The sequence below is a fragment of the Salvelinus namaycush genome, chromosome 3 (genome assembly GCF_016432855.1).
Source record: "Salvelinus namaycush isolate Seneca chromosome 3, SaNama_1.0, whole genome shotgun sequence".
Taxonomy (NCBI): domain Eukaryota; kingdom Metazoa; phylum Chordata; class Actinopteri; order Salmoniformes; family Salmonidae; genus Salvelinus; species Salvelinus namaycush.
Window position 1 is genome coordinate 63,729,544 of NC_052309.1, and position 12,660 is coordinate 63,742,203.

At 39.0% G+C, this 12,660-nt stretch overlaps 1 protein-coding gene and 1 pseudogene across 1 annotated transcript in view; both read right to left on the reverse strand.

Annotated features, from left to right (window-relative positions):
- Window positions 1-609: 609 nt before the first annotated feature.
- Window positions 610-2,357, reverse strand: LOC120044485 (annotated as a pseudogene).
- A 9,340-nt stretch (window positions 2,358-11,697) lies between these two features.
- The window catches only part of LOC120043973 (interferon a3-like), a 34,188-nt gene continuing 33,225 nt past the window's right edge, over window positions 11,698-12,660 (reverse strand). The window contains exons 2-4 of the mRNA XM_038988568.1: window positions 12,522-12,658; window positions 12,133-12,210; window positions 11,698-11,787 (exon numbers count right to left, since the gene is read on the reverse strand). Of these exons, the coding sequence (XP_038844496.1) occupies window positions 11,698-11,787; window positions 12,133-12,210; window positions 12,522-12,658 (305 nt within the window). The remainder of the gene's footprint in view (window positions 11,788-12,132; window positions 12,211-12,521; window positions 12,659-12,660) is intronic.

The following is a 12,660-nucleotide window of genomic DNA, read 5'->3' on the forward strand; positions in this document are numbered from 1 at the left end:
TATTTGCACGAATTGAGTGTGAGATTGTGTTGCAACACAACAAACCAACGTGCCAACGTGTTTTACACCATTGGTTGAAACAATGCAAATATTAACAACCACTGTATATCTTCAAAATGTAGATAAAACTAGAATTGTGATTTCTTGGATAATCCTTCCTTGCATCTATAGTTCTGTGACAGTGGTTCTTTTTTTCAACCCCATCTCTCAGCTATTTACAAAAATAGTGGTTGAGTGTGCTTTGGCTTTGTTTGAACTGCAGAGTTCCCCTTTAGAAAGTCAGTCTATAAAAAAATGAATGCATGAAAGCATGAATGGATGAATGCAGGCATGCATGCATGAATGCATGAATTAATTATATAAGTGAATGAAAACAATATGAGAATAGTTGTAAGTATTTTTTATTAAATTGTATTATAAATAAAACACGAATAAATAAATACATAGTGTACACATATATATATCAGTCTACCAATATATATAAATAAATAAATCAGTCATTCAGTCAATCTAGCAGCCGGCCAGTCAGTCAGTATATATATCAGCCATCAATCTGTTAGCCAGCCTGAGGAATATGTCACGTCTCCAATGATGATTCTGTGGTTCTCCTCACGGCTTGACTCTGCTGTCAATGAATTTCTTGAACTGCACCAAGTTTTCGCGAATCTCCTTTCGCACAATCTCCCATGCGCATGCGCTGTGTTCCTGGAGAGCGTACAAGATATACATTTTATTTCAGTCAACTCAACCACTGCAGGTGTTGTTGCTCCAACGCATCCATCGACATAAAAACGGCACTGGGCAATTCCAAGTTTCATATGTGAGTTGTGGCATTGAAATGTGTCCTATTTCTGGTGATCTAGAACTTTTGCTCAGATTAATTTAGCCTCTATTTGAGGACATTTGAAATTGGACCCACCTTGTCTTTCAAGACGGTGTTCAGCTTGTTGAAATATGTTTTCAGAGTAACCGACCCTCCATCTCCAGAGGATTTCCAAACACCACCTACGACCTGGAGACAATATAAAATGCTGGTGAGTGCATTAATTCGGTTTGATGAGACGGTTATGAAAATATATAACAAAAATATTTGTAGTGTATAAATTATGTAAATATCAATGCCCACGATTGTCTGCCCCCAAAATACACTGAGTGAACACCACATTAGTAACACGTTCCTAACATTTGGTTGCACCCCGTTCTACCCCCAGAACAGCCTAAATTCGTCAGGGCATGTGTTCCACAGCGATAGTGGCCCATGTTGACTCCAATACTTCCCACAGTTGTGTCATGTTGGCTGGATGTCCTTTGGGTGGTGGACCATTCTTCATACACAAAGGAAACTGTTGAGCATTAAAAAAGCCAGCGGCGTTGCAGTTCTTGACACATTCAAACTGGTGCGCCTGGCACGTACTAGCATACTCCCGTGAAAGACACTTACATATTTTGTCTTGCCCATTCACCCTCTGAATGGCACACGTACACAATCCATGTCTCAAATGTCTCAAGGCTTCCTCCACACCAATAGGAGTGGATCTAACAAGTGAGGGATCATTGCTTTCACCTGGATTCAGTTGGCCAGTCTGTGTCATGGAAAGAGCCGGTCTTCCTAATGTTTTGTACACTCAGCGTATAACCCATAGACTACACAAGAGGGATCATACTTACACATAACTCTAAGTTTTGAACTTGACGATATATGACGTTTTGGAACAGTTTAAGTTTTGTTTTGTTCCACGTGACAGACGTCAAGACTGTTGTTATATAATTGGTCCACATATCGCATAGCCTCTAATGCAACCACAGAGACGTCCTCACCCTGGATAAAATAAAACAGGGTTTTAGGCATTGGGTGTCTAAAGAAGTGGTTAAACTTCCAATTTACTATACTGTACTTTAATTATACTGTACTTTAGTTTATCAAAATACTGAAGTGTATCCTACCTCTGTGTTCTTGTAAACATCCTCTGGAAACAGTTCGACGTTTTCTTCTGCACACATAAGTGGAAAGAGTCCACCCTGAAATAGAATTCATATCAATATCAAGAAGTAAACTATATTGTGATAGTAACCTTAAATGAAACAATGTTGTTCAAACGTGAAAGCATTGCTTAACAATAAAATGTGCTATAATGCAAAATAGAAATTTGAATATCATTGTGAATTTTGCGCATCAATTTGTGCACACCAAATAGCGGACTGGTGCAGTTTAAATTCCTCACCATATCTGAGAGCAGGTCTATGCTCACGTCGTTCAGCTTCCCCAACCTAAACTGCGTCCAGTTGCAAGGTGTTGATGCTGCTGTGCCTTGGCAGAACAGAGTCAGGCAAATGCTCAACCATTTCAATACAGCCATGTTTCTTTTATAAGATCTTGAATGGAACAGCTATTAAAAATGAATAAAGACGGATTATCTTAATCTTGATTGATATGATACCTAGACTGTTGAAGTTGCCCATTTTATATAAGACAAGTATCGCTACGTAAATGTGTCAAAATCCCTTTGTGGTGAAGAAGGGTTTCGTAGTTCAGGCTTTCGCTTCCCTTTATAAGCCCCAATTTTCAGCGGGTGATTATTAATTATGCTATTGTAAAACTAATCAGAAAGTGTTTGCCTATCAAGTTAACAGTTTTCATATGTAGAGAATTGCATTGGAGCAATGCATTTCATGCTAACATATTCAGCAGGTGTTAAAATGTAGGACATGTTGAATATTAAAAACTAAGAAAACCATGACTGATTTTTTATTTCTATAATACAATGGTACAGGGCTCTCTCCTATGAAATGAGGGCCATGTTCAATATAAATATGCTGTAGTTTTGGACATTGCACACCACATTTTTCAGATTCTGTGTAGAAAGGTTTTTTGATAGTCGTAGCACGGAGATTATTTTTTGGTCACAGACGTCAAGTCTGTTGTCGACTCTCTTTTAATCAGGTAGTGCAATATGAAGCATTACTGTTTCGTGTTAATATTGCAAATCTTTGAAATAAAAACACGTTTTATTAATAGAGTGACTGGTAGTGTTGAATGAAGACAAAAGCCGCCGCCTCTAAAATCGAGAGTAATGTGCGGTGGTATTGCGGTGGTATTGCCAGCATGCAGGGGAATTACTTTTCCTTTTCTCTTATGCGCTTCATTCTTATTAAATTGATTCGGTAAATTCCAAGGGGTCTTTTTAAAGTTAGTTCATTTTTGTTTTAAAAAAGAGTATACGCCCTAAATTAGCCTTGACGATGATGTGTGAATTTGACCGAATGTGAATGATGATGACGCTAATGATGGTTATAGCTCTATTTTTCTAAACTTTTATTTAACCATGAAAATCCCATTCAGATATAGAATCATATGACGATGATGACTACGACGTTAATTGGAGGTGTAGGTTTCTGATTATGCTGTTTTTATGTTAAGTCTTTATATTAGGTTACCTTGTAACAATGAACTAACTGATCATGGCATTGATTGTTCAAGATTGTTGGCCAATCATCAAATGAATGATTATTTTAAAACTTAAAATGAATTCCACTGTATTTGTGCAGTCAGTTAATTATAAATGTTGTTAAATGGGTCAACAGGTTTATTTGGCAGCCTACAGTGGTGGTATGAAATAAATATATTACATCTGCTCATTTGTAGTGCATAGACTCCACTATGCTGCTGTTTTGAACTGCATATTGCCCATAAACAAATGAATGCATGAAAGACTGAATGGATGAATGCATGGATGACTGAATATGTAAATGAATAAAAAACAATATGAGGCTGGCTAATAGATGCATGTTTTTTTTCAGTCAGTCAGTAAATATATCATCCATCAATCTATTAGCCAGCCTCAGGTACATGTCACATGTCTCCAATGATGATCATGTGGTTGTCCAACAGACTGCTTCTTCCTCACTGCTGGACTCTGCAGTTGATTTCGTCACCGCTTGACTCTGCTGTCGTGGAATTTTTTTAACTGCACCAGTTTGAAGCGAACCTAAACCCCACGATCTCACATGCGCATGCGCTGTGTTCCTGGAGTGCATACAATACATTCATGTTTAAGTCAAATCAACCACAGCAGGTGCAGCGCCAACGCATCCGTCGACTTAAACGGCGTTTGGAAGTTCCATGTTTCACATGTGAGTTGTGGCAGCAAAGTTCATCCGATTTGTGGTGATCTAGAACTTTTCCTGTGATTAATTTAGCCTCTTTTCGACGACATTTAATATTGGACCCACCTTCTGTTTCAAGACGGTGTTCAGCTTGTCAAAATATGTTTTCATGACGCGTTACCTGAAGTAACCGACCCTCCATCTCCAGAGGATGCCCCAACACCACACCCGACCTGGAGACAATATAAAATGGTGGTCAGTGAATTTGTTCCGTATTAAATCACAAATTAAAGACCTGTGCCAATTACTGTCTGCCCCCCAAATATAGCTTAGGCTACACCACGAGGGATCATTTACCCATCCCTCTAATGTCTTAACTTAACTAGGTCATCTGTTTTTGAACAGGTTCAGCGTCCACCTGCACCGATCAGAGTCTGCTGTGCCTCGACAGAACAGAGTCAGGCAGATACTCTACTATTTCAACCATGCCATGTTTCTTTTGATTATATTTAAGTGTAACAGACGTTCGAAATGATCAACAACCGATTATCTTGATTCGATATGATACCTACATTGCTAAAGTTGTCCATCATATAATTAACCAAAGTATCGCTATACGTGAAGGTATAAAACATTCCTTTGTGGTGAAGAAGGCTGCATGGTTCAGGCTTTAGCTTCCCTTTACAAGCCCCACTTTTTTTGCTATTGTGAAATTAATAAGAATGTTTTTGTCCAGCAAGTTAACAGTTTTCATACATGTCTATGCAGAGAATTGCATTTCATGAGGTCAGAAAGCAGTTATTCAGCAGGAAATTATTATTTTTTATTTTACCTTTATTTAACTAGACAAGTCAGTTAAGAACAAATTCTTATTTACAATGACGGCCTAGGAACAGTGGGTTAACTGCCTTGTTCGGGGGCAGAACGACAGATGTGTACCTTGTCAACTCGGGGATTCGCTCTAGCAACCTTTCGGTTACTGGCCCAACAATCTAACCACTAGGCTACCTGCCACCCCATATTCAATATTGAATATAAAAAACTAAGAAAGCAGTAACCTGTTTTGAGAGTATAGTGCGGATAGTATTGGCTTAACTTTATATTATCTCTCATGGTGTTTATTCTTATTACATTGATTCGGTAAATTCCAAGGGGATCTTTTTACAGTTTGTTCATTTCTGGTTAATAAAATAGTATTTGTCCTAGATTAGCCTTTATTAGGCGCTTACCAAGACGACGAAAATGATGACGATTATGTGTGAGTTTGGCCTAATGTGAATGAGCAGAAAAGTCACATTGATATATAGACTCATAGAATAATTCTGATGATGACGTTAACCCTCCTGTTGTATTCGTTTCATGTGAACTAATTCTGTCTTCCCGGTCCAAAATGACTTCCCCATTATAGCTGATTATAAATCCATAATAATACATATATTATCACCTAATGTTGTGTTATATCTTTTTATCAACTTAAGTTCTTGTGAACATTACACGTTTTTAACTTCTATTTGCTATTTATGTCCTGAAGGCCTCATTGACCTGAGCTCATACAACTCGTTTTTTAGTAAATTAAAGCATAATGTATGGATTATTTTGACTATAACAAATACTCAGATTAAACCTATTGTGCTCTTTATCACAGACTACTTTGTGTCAAAGTTTAACAAGGACTCTCTCCTCCTTACCAGTGTCATGATCAAAGATATGATTAAGAGCCTCACATACAGTATCTCGTTTGGTCATTGTGCTGCCACAGAACGAATTGTGAGCAAGGCCTCAAAAAAGCTTTATATACCAGAGCTGCGAGAAAAGTGCTATATATTATTGAAGCAATGTTGCGATTGTTTGTGAGACTGCCAACAGGTGTGGTTCCCGTGGGGGAAAGATTCTATTGGGGAAAGGTTCCGGTGGGGGTTGCCATGGAAGCAAAGAAGGGGAGTGAGGTGTGTCTGTAGTGTGCTCAAACACACATGCATGTGGAGGTCTGGGAGAGGAAGTTTGTCTATCTGATGAATGGGCATGTGCCTGAACTCAATTTTATACACTAATTGTAGTCTCACCCATTCATTTCTAATGACCGGTCAATTTTGACCGGGAAGATCGCAAGTGTACAAAAGTTCAATAAAACACCCCAATGTTATGAAAATCATCCAAATGTATTTTGTGTGTTCAGATGCCTTGTGTGGACAAAGTCACGGAACCGTATGACAATCCGATTAAATGAACTACATTTTTCCAAGAGAAAACTTGTAAATCGGTCCAATTCGACCGGAACACAGCAGGAGGGTTAATTGGAGATGTCAGGTTAGTGATTATGCAGTTTCTATATTTAGCATTTATATTATGTCACTTTGTAACAATAAACTGATCATGGCATTGATTGAACAACATTGTATGCCTATCAACAAATGAATGATTATTTTCAAACGTGAGATGAATTTCACTGTATTTGTCCGGTCAATGAATTACAAATGGTTTAAATGGGTCAGCAGGTTTATTTTGGTAGCCTACAGTCAGCCGTGTTATGAAATATACATATTACATCTGCTCATGTGTGGTGCATAGACTCGAGTAGAATCTGTAGATCCTTCTATTTCCACACGATTTCATTTCGAACATCCTCCCAAGTACAAAAGCTGTTGTCATGAAACGACAAAACCCCACAGTAAATTGAAATGAGTAAATGGAAGAACGAAAAAGTGAATCAAATTAAACCATTCAATATAAGCTACTGTGTTATTTTAACCTTTTGCTTTAGAAGTTGCTTCATTTAGCTGAAGCAATGTTTTCTAGAACGACGTAGTGTCTTCATGAACAGGTGTCCAATGGTATAATTTTAATCTGCATTTAACTGTGTGAAACTATTTAATGTAATAAGTGGTATTATCATATCAGGGAAGACATTTCAATTTGTAGGCAAAAAAGAATCATAATCACGCATTCAGATAAATTGGTTGTCTGTCGGAAAATTATATTTCTAAAGTAATCTAGGGGACTTTTGTTCCATGACAGAGTGTAAGGGTAGTAACTAGCGGCCGAGAAGTCAGACGCAGGAGAGAAATAACTGTGTTTCCAACGGCGCAATTTATTTACAAAAACCCACCGGAAAACATAATAATAAATATCCATGTGTAACATAACCCGCCTCACACCAGTACAGACGTACACACACTTACAATAAACAATCACCACCGACAAGGACATGAGTGGAACAGAGGGTTAAATACACAACATGTAATTGGTGGGATTGGAATCAGGTGTGATGAAAGACAAGACAAAACCAATGGAAAATGAAAAATGGATCAGCGATGGCTAGAAGGTCGGTGACGTCGCCCGCCGAACACCGCCCGAACAATAAGAGGGGAACAACTTCGGCGGAAGTCGTGACACAGAGGCTGGAGAGGTTTAGCAAATATCGTTCTCACTTGACCTAAAATGATATATGCAGTCAAAACCATCTCTCTCTGTTGGGAAAAATAAATGGATGTAAATTAGTGTGCTATAAAATCATTCCATTGAAGAAAATTATTTGGCTACTGTTTGTCTTCGAATAACAAATTCATGTTGAATTCGATGTTCAAGTTCTCTTGCAAGCACTGAACCGGAAAACGACCACCTTAGGTATTTAAAACATGATATGGTCAGCTAAGATGTAAATTGTGCCCAGATTTAGAAATTAGGCTGCGTCTCGTGCTCGAACACAATCATCAATGGTTTATGTCAGCCGAGTTTGATGCTGTGCTTATTTGGGATTTTGAGACGAGCATCGTTCCATGTGCATCCATCCCATCGTTGGATACACCGGACATATGCTAAATGAAAAACTCCACCACGTCAAACTGGTTATCATGAGTGTCGGCTAAACAACAAAATCTCACGAAGTATTCGAAAAATCGGCCTGGAAATCTGAGACAAGCATCAATATGTAGCCTATAGGAAGGCATCCCAAAATTCCTGACAGCCAACCGAGATGAGACAACCAAGTAGCCTAGCTGCGTGATTCACCATAAATAAGCCTTATGATGAGACTGTAAAGAAGGTTGGTTTCATAAGTTAACCCGGTGTATCGAAACCTTTCATTGTTGCCTACAAACGTCAGTGGTGATCTTCAATTGAAAAAATATACTCAACTCAACCAAAAGAACATATGATGATCCACTCTTGACAAGTTTCTCTCGGGGGAAATTGCATTTATTGAGTTTACACATTGCGTTCATTAACAGTTTCATGTGCCAAGTCATTGGATGATTATTATGATATATATATATATATTTTTTTACATATACACAAAACATACTTAAAACCATTTAGATACAGCACATATGAGTATTATACCATATAAAGTAAACACACATACTCACCATTCAAGATGTTATGGCAAATAACCTCACACCATTAAATAATTGGATATATATATCTACAATATCTCTATTCTATCCAGGAATTCCAAGTCTTAGTCATAACATGCAGCCTTTCCAACAAGTCAGTTCGTCAAATTTCTGTCCTTCTAGAGCTGCCACGGTAAACTACAAGTGCGTTTATTGTGAACGTGAACCGTCGAAGGGAAATAATGGCTCAGCCGCGAAGTGGTTGGCCACACAAGCAACAGAACCGGACCACTGAGTGCTGAAGCGTGTAGTGCGTAAAAAATCGTCTCTCCTCGGTTGCAACACTCACTACCGAGTTCCAAACTACTCTGGAAGCAATGTCAGCACAAGAATAAAAAAATAAAAATAAAACTGTTCTTTGAGAGCTTCATGAAATAGGTTTCCATGGCCGAGCAGCCGCACACAAGCCTTGCCCAAACCGGCTGCGCGAGTGCACCATCGTGCGCTATCGTGCATAAATTTATTTTGCCCCCCCACACCAAACGCGATCACAAACAAAACAAACTCTGAACCAATGACATTCATTTGGGGACAGGTCGAAAAGCATTAAACATGTATGGTAATTTAGCTAGTTAGCTTGCACTTGCTAGCTAACGTTAATTTGTCCTATTTAGCTAGCTTGCTGTTGCTAGCTAATTTGTCCTGGGATATAAACATTGAGTTGTTATTTTACCTGAAATGCACAAGGATCTCTACTCCGACAATTAATCCACACATAAAACGGCCAACCGAATCGTTTCTAGTCATCTATCCTCCTTCCAGGCTTTTTCATCGTTTAAATTATATGGTGATCGCATCTCAACTTTCATTGTATTACCACGCCTACTGGCAAAACAGTTCGTCTTTCTATCACCCACGTGGGTATAACCAATGAGGAGATGTCACGTGGGTACCTGCTTCTATAAACCAATGAGGAGATGGCACGTGGGTACCTGCTTCTATAAACCAATGAGGAGATGGGAGAGGCAGGACTTGCAGCGTGATCTGCGTCAGAAATAGGAATGAGTTCTATTTTAGCCCTTGGCGTCCAGGCGCTCGTTGGCGCGCTAGCAGTGTGGGTGCAATAATTGAATAACATGGATTTCTACATTTATTTTGCGATGCTCGCGCACGCAACGTGTCCGGTCTGGTCAGCATGTGAGGTCACCATGCGCAATGCCAAGCGTCGGCTTGAGTGGTGTCAAGCTCGCTACAATTGGACTCTGGAGCAGTGGAAACATGTTTTCTGTGGTGATGAATCATGCTTCACCATCTGGCAGTCCAACGGACAAATCTGAGATTGGTGGACACCAGAAGAATGTTACCTGCCCGATTGCATAGTGCCAACTGTAAAGTTTGGTGAAGGAGGAATAGTGGTCTGGGGCTGTTTTTCATGGTTCGGGGTAGGCCCCTTAGCTCAAGTGAAGGGAAATCTTCACACTACAGTATACAATGACATTCTAGACAATTTTGTGCTTCCAACTTTGAGGCAACAGTTTGGGAAGGCCCTTTCCTGTTTCAGCCTGACAATGCCCCAGTGCACCAAGCAAGGTCCATACAGAAATGGTTTGTCGAGATTGGTGTGCAAGAACTTGTCTGGCTTGCACGGAGCCCTGATATCAACCCCATTGAACACGTTTGGGATGAAATGGAACACCGACTGCGAGCCAGGCCTAATCGCCCAACATCAGTGCCCGACCTCACTAATGCTCTTTTGGCTGAATGGAAGCAACTCCCCGCAGCAATGTTTGAAGTAACATCTAGTGGAAAGCATTCCCAGAAGAGTAGAGGCTACTATAGCAGCAATGGGGGGAATGAGATGTTCGATGAGCAGGTGGCCACATACTTTTGGTCACGTGGTGTATAAATTTAAAGTAGAAAATCACGTGACTGACGATCAGCAACGAGTTTAATCTGCATCCCCTCAGATGGTTAGATAAAACCACTCTCATTGGTTTTAGACAAGAACGAAATTTGGACAAATTATACAAATTACATTGTATTCACAAGTCGGGGAAAGTACTGCTAAGGACCCCAAAGTCAAGCTTAAATGAATGTATGTTTATTCACGCCAGCCGAGAGATTACAGACAAACTGCGCTCATGTGGAAGTTAGTCAGAAACTCTGACGAGGTATTTCACCCTCAGCGTATTTATACTATCGCTTCGGGTTACACAAAGATAACCAAGTGTCTCATTTCTCAGCAAAGCGTTTGCTCCCAGAGACCGGCTGCAGAGGAGGACAACACCTGGCAACCACAGTCTGGGTGTTCAGCCAATATTTTCCCTCCCGCTGAGCCGAACTTTTGAGATCAATCCTCAGACACCCGGTCTGTCTACAACAGGCGCATTTCTAAGTATTAAACAGGTCAAACATGTAGAATAAACAGTGGTGTAAAAATACATTAAAGTACTAATTAAGAAGTATTTTGGGGTATCTGTACTTTATTTTGCTATTTATATTTTTGACTACTTTTACTTTTACTTCATTACATTCCTAAAGAAATTGTATTATATTTACTCCATACATTTTCCTTGACACCCAAAAGTACTCGTAACATTTTGAATGCTTAGCAGGACAGGAAAATTGTCAAATTCATGCACTTATCAACAGAACATCCCTGGTCGTCCCTACTGCCTCTGATCTAGCGGACTCACTAAACACAGATGTTTCGTTTGTAAGTTTTATCTGAATGTTGGAGTGTGCCCCTGGCTATCCGTAAATTAAGAAAAATTGAAAATGATGACGTCTGGATTGCTGAATATAAGGAATTGGAAATACTTTATACTTTTACTTTTGATACTTAAGTATATTTTAAACCAAATACTTTTACTCAAGTAGAATTTTACTGGGTGAATTTAACTTTTACTTGAGTCATTTTCTAGTAAGGTATCTTTACTTTTACTCAAGTATTACAATTGGGTACTTTTTCCACCACTGAGAATAAGTGTGAGACACTGAAAAAGCAGAACGAGACACAGTTAAATTCAACTAAACACATTTTCAATATGCCATTTTTTCACAGGTTATTCAAGCAGACAGGTAATACAGTTCAGTTCAACATTGGTACAAAAGGGACATACAAAATATAAATATAAATGTATAATAATAAAAATAATAAATTATGCATTAAATAAAATAAATAGACTGACAGGGTCCCACATGATTGTATTCATGCTTTATAAACTGGTAAGGGCGTAGCTTCTGAGATGAGTCTGGATGATCAGTGAATCTTTGCCTGAAAAATATCCAATCTTTCCAGATGATGTTTCGTCTCTTTCCTGATGAGCTCCCATGCCAGTGCACTGTAGTTCTGAAAACAAAGGAAAATGTACATATTAGTGGTATGGACTTTCTAGTCATATAATGATCATATTGTCTTGAACAACAAAGGGCTGGGGCCGTATGTAATAATATAATAATAATAATAATGTATGAAGCATGTCAGAGTAGGAGTGCTGATTTAGGATCAGTATTGTCTTTTAGATCACTATAAATAAGGCAGAGGAGACCTGATACTAGATCAGCACTTCTCTGAGATGCTTAATACATATGTCCCTAGAACCCCAAAAATGTTTCAAAACTGCTCCTGCTTAGCCTAGTTAATATTGATTTGATTAGATATATTAAACACGTTGCCATCCGAAAACAAACTCACCATTTTTCTCAGTACCATCCTATTCAAATTCTTGAAGTAACGTTTCAGTCTCCTCTCAGGTATCTTGGCAGGTGATACCTGTTGGACAAGATTAAAACATTAGCCTCCCACTGAACATAATAGCCCACATAGATTTTCTCACTTGTACAGTTAATAGTCTAAAGCTTAAACAGCGCTCTCCAACCCTGTTCCTGGAGAGATACGCTCCTTTAGGTTTTCACTACAATCCTCCTCTAGCACAGCCGATTAATTAGCTGGTTGATAAACTGAATCAGGTTAGTTACAACTGGGGTTGGAGCGAAAACCTACAGGAGGGAGGTTCTCCATGAACAGGGCTGGAGAGCCCTGACCTAAACAGGGATTATACTTTAAATAGACCCGTTACTTACACAGGAATTAAGGTTCTCAAATTGGCGTTCGAGAATGTTGAGGAAATGGTCCAGCTTTTTCTTGTCCCAGGTGACAGATTTCATATTCCCATCAAACAGTTTTGTGATTTGATAGATGGTCTCGTTCCGGAATCTGACT